The sequence below is a fragment of the Coregonus clupeaformis genome, chromosome 5, assembly GCF_020615455.1.
Source record: "Coregonus clupeaformis isolate EN_2021a chromosome 5, ASM2061545v1, whole genome shotgun sequence".
Classification (NCBI taxonomy): Eukaryota; Metazoa; Chordata; class Actinopteri; order Salmoniformes; family Salmonidae; genus Coregonus; species Coregonus clupeaformis.
The window spans coordinates 9,843,396-9,863,747 of NC_059196.1; the positions used below are offsets into that span (position 1 = coordinate 9,843,396).

Genomic DNA, 20,352 nt, shown 5'->3' on the forward strand with positions numbered 1-20,352 from the left:
ACTGTTTTCCCCCCTCAGATGTGCTGCATTTTTCTTCATCACGCTACGCGACATCTCCTCACCTCGAAAACAATAACAATGCTGGTGGGGTGGCTGTGGCACTAGTCTCCGCCTACTGTGAGTTCTACTTTAAGAGAGGAGCCCATGTTTGGTGATGTCATTAGACTGAAGTAAACAGGGGCCCCAGTGGAAAATATATCCACGCTGATACTCTCTTTTCACATTTTGGGGTCTTCTTGGATAATCAAAAATAATATTATCAGAAAGAGAAAATAATACAGCCCCATTACACTGGCAGGCAAGCTGTCAGCTTGTCATTAAATCATTCATCTAGCTATATCTAACATGGAACCAGGCATATTGTCCTTGTTGAGCACATAGTACCTGATGTCATCTCTCTTGTGGATCCTTGTTTAGTTGCCATAGATGTACTTATCTGGCCACAGTTTTAGGTATTAAAGCCAATCATGAAAGTTGACATTTTTATTGGTGACATAACTGAAGGTTGCACAGACAGATAAGTTAAAATATTGTGAAAAGTGTATTTTAGGGCTTCAGTTTGAATACTTTACAACTCATCAGTCAGTGATGGTCACAGTTGGAAGCCCTAAACAGCTCACATACCTGTATGATGCCTTATTGAATCCTCTTTACGTCTCCACCACAAAACTGGACATATAATATAACCTTCTTATGTTAGCAATTCCTACCAACTGCAGGAGCCAACATGTCTCATTTAAACCCCATATGCAGTCCTTGTTTGTAAAGGCAAAAAAACAATGATACATGTAGGCCAAAAACTTTGTAGGGCCACCGTCAAGACATCTGTTAAAACGATTCACCATCGCACAGCAGCAGTCAAATGGCTAACCTGAAGCACAGTTCACCTGATTCATCATCACAACTCATCAGTATGGTATGTGCCATAGCCTACTGCTATTTCTGTAACATTGGTTAATGTGTTTATGCAAAGACCAGAGTTTTCTAATAACCTTCTAAAGAGGCCATGAATCATGTAGAATGGCAGTAAATTAGTTTTAAAAATTCAAATATTTTCTGGGGGAGGACCCCCAGCCCCCACACCCAACTTGGTCTCCCCAATGTTTATACCACTTCGCCCTTGGCGAAGACAGCAGAGTTTATCCAGTCCGAGTACACTAGGAAGCCAGTGAAGGTGCTGTCAGTCTTAGAGCTGGAGTAGAAACCACTGTACTCTCCCAATGCCATCTGCACCCACACCTGGTCGCCCGGGATGAGGTGCAGCAGCGAGCCCCCGGACAAAGACGCTGGCTTGGGCCAGTTCCCGTAGAACTGGAAGTAGGACGCCATCGTGTGACCGTTTTTCATCAGGTCAAACTGCAGGCTGGCCCGGTAGACAGTGGCGTGGACCGCAAAGTAGTAGACACCGGGCACTTTGCAGGTGAAGCGTCCTGTTTCCATATCGTAGTCGCCCTGCTCGTTGAGTATTACCTTTTCAAAGCGCACAGCGTCTTCCGCCGCCACGGGCATGGTGCGTCCCTCTGACAACTTGGCGCTGAAGGCTGATTTAGGAGCGATGGCGCACTCCCCCGACTGCCCCCTGTCTCCTTTATCGCCAGGGCTCCCCTGGTCTCCAGTGAAGCCCCTAAAGCCCGACTCACCTTTAGGAAGAATAGACACAATGCTGTTACTACTGTTCATTCAAAAACACTTGAACCAACAGCAAACCAATTGAACCAGGATCATTATAGTCCACTGTATGTTGTAGAAAGCATGGTGCACTGATGTGACTGTACCTGGCTCTCCCCTGTCTCCCTTCTCTCCCTTCTCCCCAGGGGCAGAATCACGCCCATCCCTCCCATCTCTTCCTGGTTGACCAGCACTGCCGTGTACCCCAGGGGTACCTGGGATACCTGGGTGTCCCGTACACAGACTGGGCGGGATCTTGTTGTTGTCTAATTGGTTGGAGAAGTTGACCAGTAGAACGGGGAGGAGGAGGGGCCACAGCTGGAGTGATATCATTTCAATGCTACTATGTAGAGGAGAGAAACATTCTCTGTCAACATGAAGGAATGAAAAGAAGAAAAAAATAATTTTCTACTTGATATTCTATTCTCTAGAACTGACTTCTCCAGGGGACCCTCACAGTGTTCCATCTGTGAGTTTCTAAATAGCTATGGAGTTCATTGATTTGTTGTGCAGATGATATGAGAAGCACCATACCGCAAGGGTTACATAATCACAAGGAAATCTAATAATCCAAACACTTGAACCCATAAATGCTATGTGCTGAAATCAATGGAAATATCCTTCAAAGAATTCTGACATGAAATGAGAGCAGAAAAATTACCTGTAATGTAGTGTAACAGTTGTCATATAGTAGAGATTGAATCAGCTTTCTTATTGACAGATGTGTAGTGTGAATACAGACGTCCAACTCCTTTCCCGTTGGTCACGTGTAGACGGAAGTCTTGTACTCTCACTCAACTGGACACAGCTAAGAGGAGCGGTCAGAAAGCATGCAACTGGAGAGAGGGAGTGACGGAAATGGAATAACCATCTAAAAAATAACATAAGACGCCTCATACCACGGACACAATTATTTGAGAGTGTAGGCCCCCAGTACATTTAATGAGAGCATACACAGTACCTTCAGTGCATTCTGAAAGTATTCAGACCCCTTGACTTTTTCCACATTTTGTTACGTTACAGCATTATTCTAAAATTGATTAAATTGTTATTTTTTCTCATTAATCTACACACAATACCCCATAATGACAAAGCAAAAACAGGTTTTTAGAAATGTTTGCAAATGTATTAAATAAAAAAAACAGAAATATAACATTTACATAACTATTCAGACCCTTTACTCAGTACTTTGTTGAAGCACCTTTGGCAGCGATTACAGCCTCGAGTCTTCTTGGGTATGACGCCACAAGCTTGGCACACCTGTATTTCGGGAGTTTCTCCCATTCTTCTCTGCAGATCCTCTCAAACTCTGTCAGGTTGGAGCGTTGCTGCACAGCTATTTTCAGGTCTCTCCAGACATGTTCGATCGGGTTCAAGTCCAGTCTTTGGCTGGGCCACTCAAGGACATTCAGAGACTTGTCCCGAAGCCACTCCTGTGTTGTCTTGGCTGTGAGCTTAGGGTCGTTAGCTGTTGGAAGGTGAACCTTCGCACCAGTCTGAGGTACTGAGCGCTCTGGAGCAGGTTTTCATCAAGGATCTCTCTGTACTTTGCTCCGTTCATCTTTGCCTTGATCCTGACTAGTCTCCCAGTCGCTGCCGCTGAAAAACATCACCACAGCATGATGCTGCCACCACCATGCTTCACCGTAGGGATGGTGCCAGGTTTCCTCCAGACGTGACGCTTGGCATTCAGGTCAAAGAGTTCAATCTTGGTTTCATCAGACCAGAGAATGTTTCGGTAATCTCCAAGCGGGCTGTCATGTGCCTTTTATTGAGGAGTGGCTTCCGTCTGGCCACTTTACCATAAAGGCCTGATTGGTGGAGTGCTGCAGAGATGGTTGTCTTTCTGGAAGGTTCTCCCATCTCCACAGAGGAACTCTAGAGCTCTGTCAGAGTGACCATCAGGTTCTTGGTCACCTCCCAGACATAGGCCTTTCTCCCCCATTTGCTCAGTTTGGCCAGGCTGCCAGCTCTAGGTAGAGTCTTGGTGGTTCCAAACTTCTTCCATTTAAGAATGATGGAGGCTACTGTGTTCTTGGGGACCTTCAATGCTGCAGAAATTTTTTGGTACCCTTCCCCCAGACCTGTGCCTTGACACAATCCTGTCTCAGAGCTCTACGGACAATTCCTTCGACCTCATGGCTTGGTTTTTGCTCTGACATGCACTGTCAACTGTGGGACCTTATATAGACAGGTGTGTGCCTTTCCAAATCATGTCCAATCAATTGAATTTACCACAGGTGGACTCCAATCAAGTTGTAGAAACATCTCAAGGATGATCAATGGAAACAGGATACACCTGAGCTCAATTTCGAGTCTCATAGCAAAGGGTCTGAATACTTATGTAAATAAGGTATCTGTTTTTATTGTTAATAAATGTGCAAAAATTTCTAAAAACCTGTTTTCGATTTGTCATTAAAATCCATTTAATCCATTTTAGAATAAGGCTGTAACGTAACAAAATGTGGAAGGGGTCTGAAAAAAAGTGAAGGGGTCTGAAACAGCATGCACCTGAGCTGAATTTCGAGTCTCATAGCAAAGGGTCTGAATACCTATGTAAATAAGATATTTCTGTTTTTTATTTTTTTATTAGCAAAACTTTCAAAAAAATTGTTTTCACTTTCTCATGATGGGGTATTGTGTGTAGATTGATGAGAAAAAATAAATAATTAATCAATTTTAGAATAAGGCTGTAGCTTAACAAAATGTGGAAAAAGTCAAGGGGTCTGAAGACTTTCCAAAATGCACTGTATGGCCGACAGGCATTACACCTTTAAAAGGCTATAAGGGCAATCAGATTATGACCATACCCTATATCTGCTTGTAGCTGTTGGTATCTGTAGCCTACACTTCAGTATACTTATTTTCCCAGTTTTTAAAACAGCTGTTTCACATTAAATGTCGACGAGAGCAGCAGTGCCAGAATGGAAGCAATCATTATTTACACAGTTCAAAACAAAAGCTCAATGTGTGTGTGTGTGTGTGTGTGTGTGTGTAAGCCTGAGGGTGTTGAAGTGAGGGAGAGAGTGTCTCCGCCCCCTCCCTTAGCAGTACTGTGAAAGAGAGGAGCCAGCTGTGAGAGACTGACTGGCAGCATGTCTACAGACTGACTGACAGCATGTCTACAGACTAACACTGTTGGCTACCATGGGACTGCAGCACAGGACAAGCCTCACAAGGCCTGAAAATACAGACACTGGGAATGACAGGGCATGTCTCCAGAGAACCTGTGAGTACGATATGCAAAGTACAGTAATAAATTTGTATGTATTGTTGCAACTTTCTGAGCAACTAATCATCCAATAACATACAGGGGATGTTAGCATGTTAGCAGTATCACAAATAATCACAGTATAGCACGTTTCTGATGAGGATAGCAGCAGTTTTATAACTGGTTAGAAAAATGTATACTATCTGAATAGGATAGTTAGTGTGACAAATAGGCTACATTATTTGTTACTTCAATAAAACATTTATATTCCAATTACATAGGAATTCATCAATACATTTGCAAAACAAAATGAGTTGCCTGTGAAACACACTCCTCCATTCCTTTACTGACTGTTTGTGTGGCAGCAAAATATTCTCAATGTAAAATAGATCCTTTTCCTTATTGTAGATCATGTTGAACCACCCCTACTCACAGAAAACAGCGAACATATACAACTATTTTCAATCAGGTATTATTTGAAAAGAAGGTTTACCAGTCAACGTCCAAAAGTCCTTAGGAGCAGCAGTCTTTGCTTGTGCTGAAGTGAAAACAGTAAACGTTATCTTTGCTGCTTCAGCCAGAGGCTGGGAAAAATGAGAACCCTCAGTCTTCAAAGGAAACCGTAATGAAAGCAAATTAGAAAGAGGGAGGGGGGAGAGAGAGAGAGGGAGGGGGACAGAGAGGAAAAGACAAGAGTAGGAGGGAAATATTTGAAGTCTCCCCAGCGCAAATAATAAAGAGGAAAAATAAGTCTTCAATAACTCAAATAAAAAGATCAGGATCAAAACAAGAGAGAGGGAGAGGTTGAGAAATCAGGAAAGCGATTGAGTGGGAAAAAGGAGGTGGAGTGAGAATAACAAAGGTTGGAAGATTACATATGATTTTAAGATTTGAGACTGGAGGAATTTCTTTCCCAAACATAAACAGTGGGAGAGATCAAAGGGTTGTGGTCACTGGTCAGGGATATGTATCCACGATACACTGAGGCAAAGTCCTGGAAAACTCTAGCAATACTGTTAACTGCTGTTACAGCCTACGCGTCATATTGTGAACTCCTCAAAACGCAGTAAGGCCTTAGAATCGGAGGATTCTTCATTATTAGCCTTAATGCTGAGACAGTTGATCAGTTTCGTGAGAGTAAAGATACAGGGAGAGACTTGAAGTTATGTTATGTTATGTTATCTTAGAGTGAAGCAACGTTTTTCTTTCCTCCGATTTTCTTCAGAAATTGAAACAATAGAGACTTTGGCTGGAATCCTCTCCTCGTGTCAGTTTTGAGCTGATTGAGGAATGTGAAATAGTCGAGGAAAACATCCCACATCTCACTTAATCATTTGCAGCCACTCTTAAAAGAGGATGTGACCGATTTTACTGAACTATCACTTTGATTGCTGTCTCTCCATGCACACCAGCATGTATTTATCTGCTACAGCATTTACAAATACACCACCTTGAGTTAGTAGTACGTCACTGATGACAGCTACAGGTACAGACTACATTGATGGGACTGCTGAGGCTTGGTCACATTTAGGGTGGAAGCTCCATGTTTCTACACATGGGTTTGGTTTGGTATTTTACACTACAGCACTGTTTTATGGGACATTGGCCAAGAAGGGGTTGGCAATGGCTCTTTGAAATCCCAGATCTTGACTTTTCCTTTTCAGTCTTTAGGCAATTAAACTGTTTCACAGAGGACTTCACAAGCCTCGCGTTGAGACCAGTAGCCGTAACTGCACTGAGGTGGAGCAGATTTATACATGGTTTCAATTACCATTAGACAATCAGCACATTTTGTCCCCTGCTCAATAACGGCCTGTTAAAACGGCAAACTGCTACAGAGGCACGTTCAGATACAGCAATGGTTTTGTAAGTTCTTACAAGTCTGCTTTTTGTATGTTCCTCAACTGGCCATTTCTTTAGTTTTTACGTATTTTGAGCAAAAAAAATATTAATTGTATATTTTATTGTTGGACATAGAAGACACAAGAAAATCAGATCAAGCGATTTTAATTTTGGGAATCTGTTCCAAAGTATTCCCACGCATAATAGAGCGATGTACAGTATGTGATCGTATACAAATGTAAGCAAGGTTTGAAATGATCATGTTTTAGTCAAATGTTATATCTGTTTGGGCTTCTTACAGTCAATTTGCAGTCTACAAATTATTTGTAATTATCTTCAGGCCTCCTTACAATCTGCTCAATAAAAAATCTTCCTGCGGCTGAATCTAGTTGATGATCACTACCCTAGATTATCCTTTAATTTCTACAGCAAAAGTAAAGATGAAAATAATCATGACAGACTGAACCAGGGCTGACCCCAGCCTTTTGGAGGCCCTAAGCGAGTGGCATGAATGAAACTATAAAATTTCAAAGATGTAAATTCTGCACTGTATATATCGTGCACTTTGTCAATGGTTTGACTTTGTATGCTGTCATTATTTCACAAGACCTCCTGGGTAGAATACTTATCAAATGAAGGTATACTGAACAAAAATATAAAAGCAGTGTTGGTCCCATGTTTCATGAGCTGAAATAAATGATCCCAGAAATTGTTCATATGCACAAAAAGCTTATTTATCTAAAATGTTGTGCACAAACTTGTTTACATCCCTGTTAGTGAGCATTTCTCTTTGCCAAGATAATCAATCCACTTGACAGGTGTGGCATATCAAGAGGCTGATTAAATAGTATGATCATTACACAGGTGCACCTTGTGCTGGGGACAATAAAAGGCCACTCTAAAATGTGCTGTTTTGTCACACAACACAATGCCACAGATGTCTCAAGTTTTTGAGGGAGCGTGCAATTGGCATGCTGACTGTGGGAATGTCCACCAGAGCTGTTGCCAGATAATTTAATGTTAATTTCTGTACCATAAGCCGCCTCCAACGGTGTTTTAAGAGAATTTGGCAGTACGTCCAACCGGCCTCACAACCGCAGACCATGTGTATGGCGTCGTGTGGGCGAGCGGTTTGCTGATGTCAACGTTGTGAACAGAGTGTCCCATGGTGGCGGTGGGGTTATGGTATGGGCAGGGATAAGCTACGGACAATGAACACAATTGCATTTTATCGATGGCAATTTGAATTTTCAAGGTATCTGTGACCAACAGATGCATATCTGTATTCCCAGTCATGTGGAATCCATAGATTAAGGCCTAATTTATTTATTTCAATTGACTGATTTCCTCATATGGGGACTGTAACTCAGTAAAATCTTTGAAGTTGTTGCATGTTGCGTTTATATTTTTGTTCAGTAAAGTTCTTAGTTTGTTATTTGTGACGATTCCAATGTTTCCATTGTACTACCAGGCAAACTAAGTAACGTGCAGATCAAGTATTTGAATCAACCCGTCTCTCATTCTATCTAGTCAATCATCATACCAACATATTGGCATTTGCCGGTAATAAAATAAACCATGCTCTTGAGCGTGTTAAAGGCCGAGGTCAGGTAAGATCTCTTGCTGTTCAATTGTCATTTTATAAGGTTCTATGACACCAAGGACCAATAAATAACCACTTTGCCTTTGCATGCCTTTATTTATCATTTGAGAATAAATATATGTGTGTGTTCCTCCCTCCATCCTACTCCCTTTTGATGAGGTCAGGGATGTAATCACTGTAGCTGTCCCATCTGGGAATCTGAAAGTGACAGAAATAGTTAAGTCGTTTCTATGGAACAGCCTCAATACTTTAAGGTGGTTTTTCCATCCAAACAAGAGCATGCTACCTGGGGTCCATTTAATGTAAACTGAATAGTGGCTCTGGTTATGTATACAAGCTAATGTTAGTGATTAGTGGCTATGGCCATAGAGGTACATGTATTGCATCATTATTCTGTTCCTATAGCTCTGGCTAAGTGCAGTATACAAACAAGAGTACTTACAGAAGGTCATTTGAGTGAACTATCAGGTTATGTAATTTGTAAGTCGCTCTGGATAAGAGCTTCTGCTAAATTATGTAAATGTTAAGTGTCTGCACCTGTATTTTCCATCCGGTCTGTTTATTTTTCCTGATAAGTCTGCAGATCAATTCCTTCCTCTCATCCTGCAACTCACTAACCTTCATCGCATTGCTCTCTCTCTCTGCTCTGTCTTTGAGCATCTCTTACCCTCTCCACACACAGTCTCACATCCTCCAGGTTCTGTCTTACATTCTCCAGTATTTTTCTTTCTCAGCTCTATCAATGCCTCCTTGTATTCTTCCTTCTCTTTCCTTTTCTCCTCCTTCCTTTCCTTCTTTTTCTTCTCCTTCCATAATCTCTCACCTGCTCCATGTCATTCTTGACCCTCTTCTCCATGGACTCTCTCTCTCCCTCTCCTTTTCTATTTCCTCCTTCATCCTCTCTTCTCAGTCTCCTAAATCTTCTCATTCAACCCTTCCAACTCCTCTATCAATCTCTTTATCGCCATCTCTTCCATTCTCTTAATCCACTGATTCTTCATCTGTCTTCCACTTCTCTTCCAACTCCAACTTCATTTTCCCCGCTCTCTCAACCTCCTTCTCCAGCTTATTTCTCCACCTCCTTCTTAAACTTCTCCTCCCTCTCTTTCATCTTCTCATCACATCTTCTCCATCACTCCTTCCACAAGTCTGTCCACATCCTCCTCTCTCTTTTGGTCTCTCGTTTTCTTCCACAACCTCAATCTCTCTCTTCATCTTGGTCTTCCACTTCTCCTCTGTCCCCACCGTCACAATCGCCACCTCTTTCTCGTCCTCACCCTCTCTCCTTCCATATCCAGCTTCACACGCTCCACCTCCTCATTCCATTTATCAAACTCCTCCCTAGCTCTCGCCACTTCCTTCTCTTCTTTTCTCCCTCTCTTTTATATCTTTCATCTTCTTCTACAATTCCTCCAACTCCTCTTTCTTTTTAATAATTGATCCTGTTCTTGTCATTTTCTTCCATCTCTCATCCACTGCCAACCTTTCCACTATCTTATTCCTCTTCTCCAACTTCTTTCTCCTTTTCCGATTCCAACTTTTCCACCTTCTCCTTCTGTCTTTCCAGCCCCTTGTCTTTCATCTACCTCCTCCCTCTTCTCCTCCATTTCATTGTCCCCCTTCCTCACCCTCTGTTTGTCCTTCTCTGCATTGCCTCCTCCTTCTCTTTCCTATCAACCCCCCCCTTCCTCCTCTTAATTTCCTCCTTTATGCTCTCCACTCCCTTCTCCTTTATTTCTAACTTCTCTCCCTCCTTCTGGATGTTCTCCAACAGTCCATAGAGAACCTTCACAGTGTCTTCCTTCATCTCTGCATCCACTCTCTCCATAACTCTCTCCATTTCTTTCCTCCAGCTCTCACGCTCCATCTGAGGAGCTGGCTGGGAAAGCAATGAGTATGCCAATTAAGCTTTAAAGGTAGAGGCACGCTAGTATCATGGGGGGGGGGTGCTCTGGTTAGCTGATCTGAGGAATCCCAGGTCTGGGAGAAGAATATCTAGTGAAATGTGATCTGCTCAATCAGAGGGCTGCTGGCAGGAATATATCGGAGGTGCCACCTGTTGTTGTGTCCTGGAGCACTAAAGCCCAACACTGCTCCAGGAGCACTGCTCTGGCGCTAACTTGATCTGTGTATGGTGTCGGCTGGGTTAAGTACTGGGAAATCAAAACATTTTCCAGTGAACAATATCAAATAACTATTCAGTCCAGTCTACTCTAGCCAGTTAAAATGAACACCACAAAGTCAGATTTTATCACTAATTCCACAGAGGGGAAGTTATATGACATTATTACAGCTAGCTTTTAAAAGCCCGCCAAAATACCCACTAAATAGGCTACTTAATTACAGATTATTGATCAGGGAAACTCACGCTAGTTTTCTGATGGGAAAATAGAGGATGAAAAAAAAGAAAAAGAAATGTCTTAAATTTCCACTTCCAGAGTTGTGGTCCTCTGTAGCTCAATTGGTAGAGCATGGCGCTTGTAACGCCAGGGTAGTGGGTTTGATCCCGGGACCACCCATACGTAAAAATGTATGCACACATGACTAAGTCACTTTGGATAAAAGCATCTGCTAAATGGCATATTAAATATCTAGACTTATGGGCAGGCCAGGGCCCCAACCAAATATATAGATGTGTTTTTCCCCTATCGCGTCACTTTATACACAGAAGATCTCCGCGAAACATTTACATTTTAGTGATTTTGCAGACGCTCTTATCCAGAGCGACTTACATGAGCAATTAGGGTTAAGTGCCTTGCTTAAGGGCACATCGACAGATTTTTTCACCTAGTCGGCTCGGGGATTAGAACCAGCGACCTTTCGGTTACTGGCACAACGCTCTTACCCACTAAGCTACCTGCCGCCCATAAACTGAGAATAAAGCAGTTTATCTGCCCCTCGGTGACCACCGATAACTTCAGAACCAAGTCGACTACAAATGCAAAGTTGCCAATGTCTTTGCAATTGAACAAGCGAAGGTTTTTTATAAAAATTTGTTTTTAAATTAAATAGGTCCTACAGGCTACATAGGCCTATTTACACTGAGGGTACAAAACATTATGCGCTTTCCATGACAGACTGACCAGGTGAATCCAGGTGAAAGCTATGATCCCTTATTGATGTCACTTGTAAAATCCACTTCAATCAGCGTAGATGAAGGGGAGGAGATAGGTTAAAGAAAGATTTTTAAGCCTTGAGACAAGGATTGTGTGTGCGCCATTGAGGGTGAATGGCAAGACAAAATATTTTAGGGCCTTTGAACAGGGTATGGTAGTAGGTGCCAGGCGCACCAGTTTGTGTCAAGAACTTCAACGCTGCTGGGTTTTTCAAACTCAACAGCTTCCCATGTGTATCAAGAATGGTCCATCACCCAAAGGACATCCAGCCAACTTCACACAACTGTGGGAAGCATTGGAGTCAACATGGGCCAGCATCCCTGTAGGGCCCTTTCGACACCTTGTAGTCCATGCCCCGACGAATTGAGGATTTTCTGAGGGCAAAAGGCGGTGGTGCAACTCAATATTAGAAAGGTGTTCTTAATGTTTAGATTTCAATATTTCAAAGATATTGAAATCAATTTCATGTTCATTCAATTTAGTTATTTGTGAATGCGATTTAGTGCATCATTATAGAGTAAGCATTAGAATAAGCCGCCTCAATATTTGTAGTCATAAGGTGATATTTCTCTAGGAGCTGATCCGTCATCAGTATTTGGGAATAATTCTAATGTTAACGTTAAGATTTGAACGGAGAGAAATCTGATCAGAGAGCAGCGCTGTCCTTCTTTCGATCCTATCAGTATCGACAGACGCTCTAACGACGCACTTAGCGAACGCTCTTTCTGCGTGTTGTTTTGGGAAACGCGTGTTATATCTTCGGCCGTTGCAGGAACAATGCATCGTTAAAAACACTCGTAAGCCTACGTTGCATCGCTATCGGGAAACCGGGCCCAGCATGTTATCACTAACACGTACCAATATGAGGTAGATATTCTAGGTGACAGAACAAGTAAAAGAAAAGGAGACAGAGTCTGAAGAAAGAGTAAGGGGTCCCCTGTAGCTCAGTTGGTAGAGCATGGCGCTTGCAACGCCAGGGTTGTGGGTTCGTTTCCCACGGAGGGCCAGTATGAACAAATGTATGCACTCACTAAAATGTAAGTCGCTCTGGATAAGAGCGTCCGCTAAATGACTAAAATGTAAAATGTAAACGGGACATGTTTATTATTTAAACTATCACTTAAATAAAAAAAAGTGCATAGAAAATAAACATGATTAGAAACTTTTCTTTTTACAGTTATGTACAATTTTGTTTCCTAATTATACATTCAACCTTAAGTAGTTTGTGGTTTACTAATGTGGTTTGACTTTCCTTCATTTCTGTGACACATGAGAGAACACTGATGTACGACTAATAGGGGAAAATACTATTATTATCATCATTATTATTCTCATGGCGTTCAGGAGGAAGTGTTAATAAGACAAAGGTATATTCAAGGCATAAGAAGAGAGCCGTTTAACCGTTTCCAAGTCTTACCGCCAAGTCCCCTTGATGCCACGTCCCATCTCAGGCTGATAAGTTCTATACACAAGGAACAATTATAAAATTACAAATACAGTTAAGTATTTTTTCCCCCAACTTCTTTCAAGCAGGTTCCGGCAACTACCTTGACCTGCAAATAAATTCATGGATGTTCCAATACACAAAATAAATAAATAAAACGTATTTTCATCATCTCTTTCTATAAAACAGTACATGATAAGTACAACCAAAGCTTCCGAAGAGAGGGGTGGTAAGGGAGACATGGAAGACGGTAAAATAACATTTTTGGTGGGATTCATTTTTTCCTGGTCTCCACAAACTCAACTCAATTATACCACATCAAGTAAGCAGTCTAAAATCCCTGTTAAAAATGTACAAAGAATAAAAACATTCACTACAACAATCAAAACACAAAACAAAATGGCTGACTTCAAGAAGTTCACAACCACGTTATACATCTTATCACATAAATACTGTTTCTTTTCGCAAAAAAAATTAAAGAAACTGCAACGCTCCTGCCAATGGAACGTACACAGGCACAGGAAAACTGGTACTGGATATCAATATACAAAGATGATGTACGTTAGTTATTCTAAACTGATACTGTAACACAAAACCATTATAGGAGTACATTGAACATTGCTATTAACCATTATAAACCTGCTGTTTGCTACTGTAACTAAGTTTGTCTGTTCATTCCGTATATTGTATAGATACTGAAGTACATGTTATTATTTCTGTTTCGGTATATGTTTTTATGTATATATAGCATAATTACAAGTGAAGGAAAAGGGCCACTGGTGTGGCATGGTATTATGAAGTCAAAGAAACAACAGAGTCTATCTACCATTTAAAACACTTGACTAATGGGTTGTTGTTGTTCACCAAGTATTGAAACTTTACACTTTACTGCTATGGATCTGTAGAGGAGTCAAGAGACAGAGCCTTTGGGATTAGTAAAAGGATTACCAAAGCCATCTTTGAAGTCTTAGTTTATGCAGTGTGACCTTTCGACGTTAAGCTAGAATGCCTTCCCTCAATTTTTTCCCTCTGAAATGAAACGAACAAATTGTCCTTTGAGGTCATCTTCCCAGTCTTTTTGTGGGGGTTTTTTAAACTCAAAAACAAACGTAGTTGATATCAGAAATCATCACAATTCAGTTTTTGTATATACATTCATTAAAGACCTAGCAGCAGAATTCAGCATGACCCTGTGCCTCACCCTAAGGCTAGCCAGGATGGGAGGACAGCGAGAGCTGAACCAAAACTGTATCCCTGAAATAGCTGGCAAAACCCAGGCTGCAAGGAGGTTGAGGAGAGTGCACACTGTTGGCCTCCAGAGTGGTCCTTGCACTCTGAACGTCCCTGACACAATTGGTGTAAGGTCGAGCAGAAGTGCACTTTGCTGGGGGCCATAATTCCTAAGGAAGCTTACAAACAGTATCTGTGCTTGTGGTTTTTAAAACATAGGAACCCAATGGGTTTACAAGGAGTAGAAAGTCGTTTCCCATGTTTAGTCAGTGCCTCTGTCACAGTTGAAGTGCAATGTGTTGGCAAAGTTATGGTTTCACTTCACAGCCTGGGCAGGGTAAGGGTTGGAGAGATTCTGCGACGGCCTTACAAGATATAAAGTCAACAGAGTACGAGGCAAAACGGATTACAAACCAAAAACATAACAAAAGGGACAAATAAAGTCACTGGCCTGAAGTGGCTCGCTATAGGACAACTGGAGCCAGAGTTGCACAAAGCAGCAATTTGGTGAGCTTCGTTCGAGGTATGCAAGGAAATACTTGCCTGTCATCAACCTATCCACTTTTTGTACACTGATGTCCCCATTCCCACCAAAACTGGGACTACTTCTGTCAATCTACTACTGTTAATTTACGAGTCACAGAATTCTCTAAACAAAGCGTGCTCAGTTACAACTAAGGCAAAGCGAGAGATCAAGCGAGCGCATGATGAACTCCTACACAGAGGTTGTATTGTGGTCAATGGTAACGGTTAGCCTCTTCTAACCTTTCCTAACTTTATCAGCTTCTACCGAGCTTCTAAAAAGCTTTCCATGTGTAGACTGTCTCATGTAAATGCCATAAAACAAATACTGTACTTTACGAGGGAGTCAAGTAGAAACATGATAAAACATTGACAGTATTAATATGAAGGCACCACTTTGACAGAACGAAACCATGGAGGTGCAATCCATGGGGAATCTTGGAGCACTGATGTGGCTATAAGCGTTAAACCATGTTTTATGTCCTTACAGTTAGCGGATTTTGGAGTGCGTTTGATCCCAAAAGGGAGACGCTGACATTTTGAGAGAATTTTTTTGAAAAAAGCGGAAAGTGAACAATTACGCACGGTGAGACGCCCAGGTCTGAATGGCCTGGCTGGAGCCTCCGTGTGGTATTAAGGCTGGGAAAAGGAGAGACCGCTATTCTAATAGATGAGCACTCTAATGGACTCCCTCAAGGGCATATAATAATGTCATGCTGCTAACAGGCAGTCAATGGAAATGTCCTTGATTGACAGATTGGCGAATAGAGCTACTGGTGGACTGGGCTCAGCGGGGAGCGACAGCTTCAGTCTTTGGAATCCAAAAAGAAACATTCAGGCTACAAATAAAATTAACAGCAACGAAAAAACCGCTTTGAAAAAGGCAGCTCAATAAAAATGTAGAGACCAAGCATTAGTGTATGTAAACCTCTATTTCCTACAAAAATGGCAATAAAATAAATACGATTTCTTAACAATATAAATACAATTTTATAACATTAAGTGCTATTCACTAGTGAGTGCTTTTTTGTCGTTTGTATAGAAAAATATACATATTATTTACATTCTCAACTCAAGCATGATATGTTTCTGCCCATAACAAAAAGGGACAGAAGAGACAAGACTTCAAATGACTCGATTCGAAACAAATAAAAAAACTATTCCTTTGCAACAGTAATTAATGAAATGGGCCATAATAGGAATAATTTCAATCTTCAAATGGGCTTAAGGGGAAATCAGATTCAGGGGGATGACGTTTGGTTCTCATTGCTGTAATTCCGGACTCAGTTCTAACCACATTTCAAAAGACATAACGTGTGCATACCTGCGATACAAATCGATGGCTCTGCCTTTATCCTTTTCCGATACAAAACAAACAATAACATTTACTAAAGCAAAAAACTAAATAAAAGTTTGTCCCTCAGCTGTCAGTCCACCAGAATCTCAGCCAAGCTTGCTAGTCACGGCTACGACTATCTAATGACCACCGCCCGACTTCTACTACGTCTCTGACAATGACTCAGTACAAGTACACTCACGGTTAGCATTAATTAGCAATAACATAACACTTGAAAATAAATCATCTACAGGCTTCTTTCTTTCTATCGCTTTGACCCCGGCTCCCTCTAGTGTTTCTCTTCCTAACACATCTTGCGACTTGTTGCTCTGGACAGGCATAAGAACTATTTACAGTGTCTTTTAATACACAGCGAAGCAGCCCAAGCAAAGCTTTATGGTATCGCGGCTATTCCGAAGGCTGCACAGGATGCACATTCCGACAGGCAGATAGATGTGTATAAACAGATGAGGTCAAGAGAAAAGCGTCCTCTGATCAGTTATAATACGTCCTCGTTTTTTTCCTAAACTGCAGAGAAGATTCCCTTCCACAAATTGCACTTTGGTGTGTAAAATGTAACTCTTACAAGGTGGCAATCATTTTCTTTTTCATGTGAACATAATCAATGGATTCTATGCTCACACAGAATTGAGATATCATCTCTAGAAAAATAAATGTGAGGTGATAAAATTCATAATGAAAGGGCAATTTAAAAAAAATATTTTTGTTACGTTCAGAGACAGAAAACGTTGAAAATTGCTAATCTTACTTACACAGTTACCATTTCCTTTGACTTCTCAGAGTCTGAAACCATTCGATCCAAAAGTAAACCAAAACAACCAGAGGCACAATAATAAGTTGTTCTCTTTCAAAAATGTCCCTCCCCAAAACAGAGACCTGCTCGTATCGAACTTAACCCAGTCTGTAGCTCGCCTCTTTCTGCCCAAGCCACACAGCAACAAGGGAGGGCAGTACTGGAAGCATCACTCTGCACTCTAAGACCTGGCAGTGCATGGATGGCTCCACGCTAGTCGAGGGGACCGCTATGGCAGAGTGGGAGAAGGGCCGCCAACACCACTACCGTCACACGGCAGAGTGGGGGGCTAGTTGAGGAACTTGCGGCACTTCTTGGTTCCGCAGTTGCATGGAAGCTTATTGCCCGGCTCTTCGATGGGGAATTTGTAGTCGTAGGTGAGCTCCTCGCCACGGTAGATCTTGCGCGTGGCGAAGATGACGATGTGCTTCTGCCCGTCCACGTTGATGACGCGCGAATAGCAATTGGGCTCGCACGAGTGGTTGATGAAGCGGGCGGCGTTGCCGTGCACGGTGGCGTCCACCACTTCGTAGTCATCAATGCGGAACATGTAACAGCCAACGCCCTGTAGAGGGAGGGACAGGAAGAGAAGAGAGTGAGACGCCATTGGCTGAGGATTGCAGTCAACAAAGCCATTATCAAATGACTAAAGATCCTGACTGGTTAATAGTGGTGTTTACACATGAAAAACACATTCAGCAGGGCCCAACATAGAACATTCAGATAGAAATACCTTTATTATGTAGAACATCCCTCTCTCACAAGTAGAATAAGGCCTCACACAAGTTCTATTCATGGCATTTCTATCTTTTTTTAAATTTATTTTAATTTTTAGCAGACGCTCTTATCCAGAGCGACTTACAGTTAGTGAGTGCATACATCATTTTTTTATTTTTCACACTGGCCCCCCGTGGGAACCGACCCCACAACCCTGGCATTGCAAACGCCATGCTCTACCAACTGAGCTACATCCCTGCCGGCCATTCCCTCCCCTACCCTGGACGATGCTGGGCCAATTGTGCGCCGCCCCATGGGTCTCCCGGTCGCGGCCGGCTACGACATAGCCTGGATTCAAACCAGGATCTCTAGTGGCACAGCTAGCACTGCGATGCAGTGCCTTAGACCACTGCGCTACTCGGGAGATCGTCTATCCGCAACGTTTGCCTATTGAAAGTGGCCCTGTTCAGGCTCAAAGCGAATGAGCACAGAGGACTGTGTTCCATTGAGGCCTGGCCGCTCTTCTCTCCTCACCTTGCCGTCGTAGTACTTCTCCCGTTTGTCGGTGAGGACAGAGCGAATGACGTTGCCCGAGTACTCGATCACCATCTCCCCCACGTCGATGCTCCTCTTGCAGAACAGACCTCGGCCATGTATGGCTGACCTGTGAGGGGAGGACACACAGGAGCTCAGCAACCACTGGTTCACCAAAGGGTTTCCACTTTTAACCCCACTCTCTGGAACAAGGACTTAGCTACTGCAAAGCTAAAGTAGTAGTTCATTTTCATGTTAAAACCATTCCACTGAATTTGGATCACTTAAACATTACGTAGCCAGCGTTTTCCTAACCTGAAGACCCCCACCGCCTCCTTGGACGTTTTCTTCAGGTGTCGGAACCTCATGGGCATGGGGAGGTCCATGCTGGTGGCCCGGCTGAAAAACAACAGTAGCAGTGTGTTAAGAGTTGGAATGAAAGAAGGATGGTCTGCTACCACCGTGAGGCTCCGACAGGTATCCACAGGGATGTGATCAGAAAACCAAGAAGATAGACTACAAGTATATTGTAATGATGATATGGAGCAAAAATAAATGGTCCTCCTGATTCTCTGAATTAAAAAGAAACTAAAAACAGGAATTGTGTAACAGGTCGGAGTGACTCACCGAGCAGACTTGAGCTGCACCTCCTTGTCCTCCTCGTGGGGGTTGTACTCGGGAGGCTGGCGGTGCTTGGAGGCCAGGAAGTTGAACATGTCAAACACAGACCTCCTGCGGCGAGGCAAACAGATGGAGCAGACACACAGGTCATATGATGCAGGCAAAGAAAACTCAATGATGCAGACTCTCTTAACCGTAGGAAGGACCTCTCCCAAATACTGACTGGAGATTTGGTAACGGGGATACAGTTATCAGCATATATCAGCTCCAAAACATCAGTTAAGAGAGCCAGTGTACAAATGGCTCACAACATTTTAATTGCTGAAGTAGAATGCATAGATCACGCATAGATCTGCATTTCTTCAACAATCAAAAGAAAGCTAATAGAGACTGGGGTCCAGTTCAAAAACGTCCTGAACTAATCACTAATTAGACATGATTCATCAGGTGAACGCAAGGTCTCCGCCACATGGTCTTCACCTGTCCAGTCATGACTCAGTGATGACTTTAATGAAAGGATGAGGCAGGAGAAGGAACCTCTCGTTATAATAATAAATAGAAAAGATAACTGTACATATGTCTGGATACCAAACCAACCCTATGCCTTGCACTTGTTAAGCAATCTAGCTTTTGGGAGTGTCTGTACCTGTGGTGGAGCTCGGCGCGGGCCGAGCCATGGGGGTTGATGGGGGGCTCGTCGGCCTCCTCGGGCCTGTGGAAGCGGAAGCGGTAGTTGCGACAGTGCCTGGAACCATACAGCTGCTCCAGTAGGAACACCACAGCATCGTGGAGGACCCCCAGCATCCGCAGACCGTTCACTCCTGAGAGAGAAAAAGAGATGCGTTCGAAAGAGAGAGAGAGAGAGAGAGAGAGAGAGAACACAAAGGAAGGAGTACAGAGGAAAATAAGTTTGATGAGTCACCATTTCATTTGATTCCTCAAAAGTAATTGAACCTGCATAAACAAAATAAAATCGGATAAAAGGCACTTTACCTTCAAAGGAGAGCTCTTTGAGTCTGGCGTTGGAGCGGGCCTCCTGGACTTTATCTGTCAGGGACTTCCAGGCCTCTGTGGGTCAGAGGGAGAAGACAAGACAGGTCAGCTTAGTGTCTCATCTCTGTGTTAGTATTAAAGTACACATTTAGTTTACTTAATCTGTACGAGGATTTGGAAATAAGAGATCTTGACTGTTACACATTCACTTCAATAACTTTAGAGCTATTTTCTGCCATCGAGTGTCAACCATGCTACATGGAAACACAGAGCAAGAGGATAAGGTCAGGACTGTGGATACCTTCGATACTCTCGCAGCGGATCTGGAAGCCGTCATCGCTGCAGATCTCAAAGATGAGTCCCTTCTTGGGCTTGCTGTCCATAGAAGAGTCCCTGCGGATACACTCCTGGTCAGGGATGGCCACCAGTAGAGAGCCAGCGGTGGTCTCGCCTTTCTCCTCAGGGAACTCACTGGTTTTACTGGTTAGAGCAGGAGGTTCAGCAGACTTGCCAGAATAAACACTACAAATAAAATACATTTGAAAATGAATCTCTAGAAACATTACCCATTGACATTAATAGTATAGAAATTGAAAGGGGTGACAAGCTTGCGTTACTCACCTTTTGAAGGTGCCCCTCTCTCTGGGTTTGCCTGTGTCCATGGGCTCGGGAGAGACTGGCTCTCTAGATCTGCAGTGGCA

General features: G+C 42.8%; 2 protein-coding genes across 5 annotated transcripts in view; both read right to left on the reverse strand.

Moving 5' to 3' along the window:
* Positions 1 to 484: 484 nt before the first annotated feature.
* Positions 485 to 6,869, reverse strand: LOC121560757 (complement C1q tumor necrosis factor-related protein 5-like). Of its 3 annotated transcripts, none has more exons than XM_041873681.2 (4): positions 5,373 to 6,869; positions 2,330 to 2,476; positions 1,776 to 2,011; positions 485 to 1,640 (listed from the first exon to the last, which is right to left on the reverse strand). In XM_041873681.2, exons 2-4 carry the CDS (start codon positions 2,353 to 2,355, stop codon positions 1,105 to 1,107), a joined length of 798 nt encoding a protein of 265 aa, XP_041729615.1. In that variant the 5' UTR covers positions 2,356 to 2,476; positions 5,373 to 6,869; the 3' UTR covers positions 485 to 1,104. The 3 variants fall into 3 exon arrangements, with proteins under 3 accessions (XP_041729615.1, XP_041729618.1, XP_041729610.1); XM_041873684.2 differs by having other exon boundaries at positions 1,776 to 2,008; positions 2,330 to 2,504; XM_041873676.2 differs by having other exon boundaries at positions 2,330 to 2,504.
* Positions 6,870 to 12,520: 5,651 nt separating this feature from the next.
* Positions 12,521 to 20,352, reverse strand: part of LOC121560747 (histone-lysine N-methyltransferase 2A-like) — a 58,208-nt gene continuing 50,376 nt past the window's right edge. Inside the window, exons 27-34 of one of the 2 annotated variants that reach the window (XM_045212395.1) lie at positions 20,273 to 20,341; positions 19,953 to 20,131; positions 19,652 to 19,726; positions 19,305 to 19,479; positions 18,665 to 18,769; positions 18,353 to 18,436; positions 18,038 to 18,167; positions 12,521 to 17,351 (exon numbers count right to left, since the gene is read on the reverse strand). In XM_045212395.1, the coding sequence (XP_045068330.1) occupies positions 17,076 to 17,351; positions 18,038 to 18,167; positions 18,353 to 18,436; positions 18,665 to 18,769; positions 19,305 to 19,479; positions 19,652 to 19,726; positions 19,953 to 20,131; positions 20,273 to 20,341 (1,093 nt within the window). In that variant the 3' untranslated portion in view covers positions 12,521 to 17,075. Of the gene's footprint in view, positions 17,352 to 18,037; positions 18,168 to 18,352; positions 18,437 to 18,664; positions 18,770 to 19,304; positions 19,480 to 19,651; positions 19,727 to 19,952; positions 20,174 to 20,272; positions 20,342 to 20,352 lie in introns of both variants that reach the window. The other variant, XM_041873667.2, reaches the window with a different exon arrangement.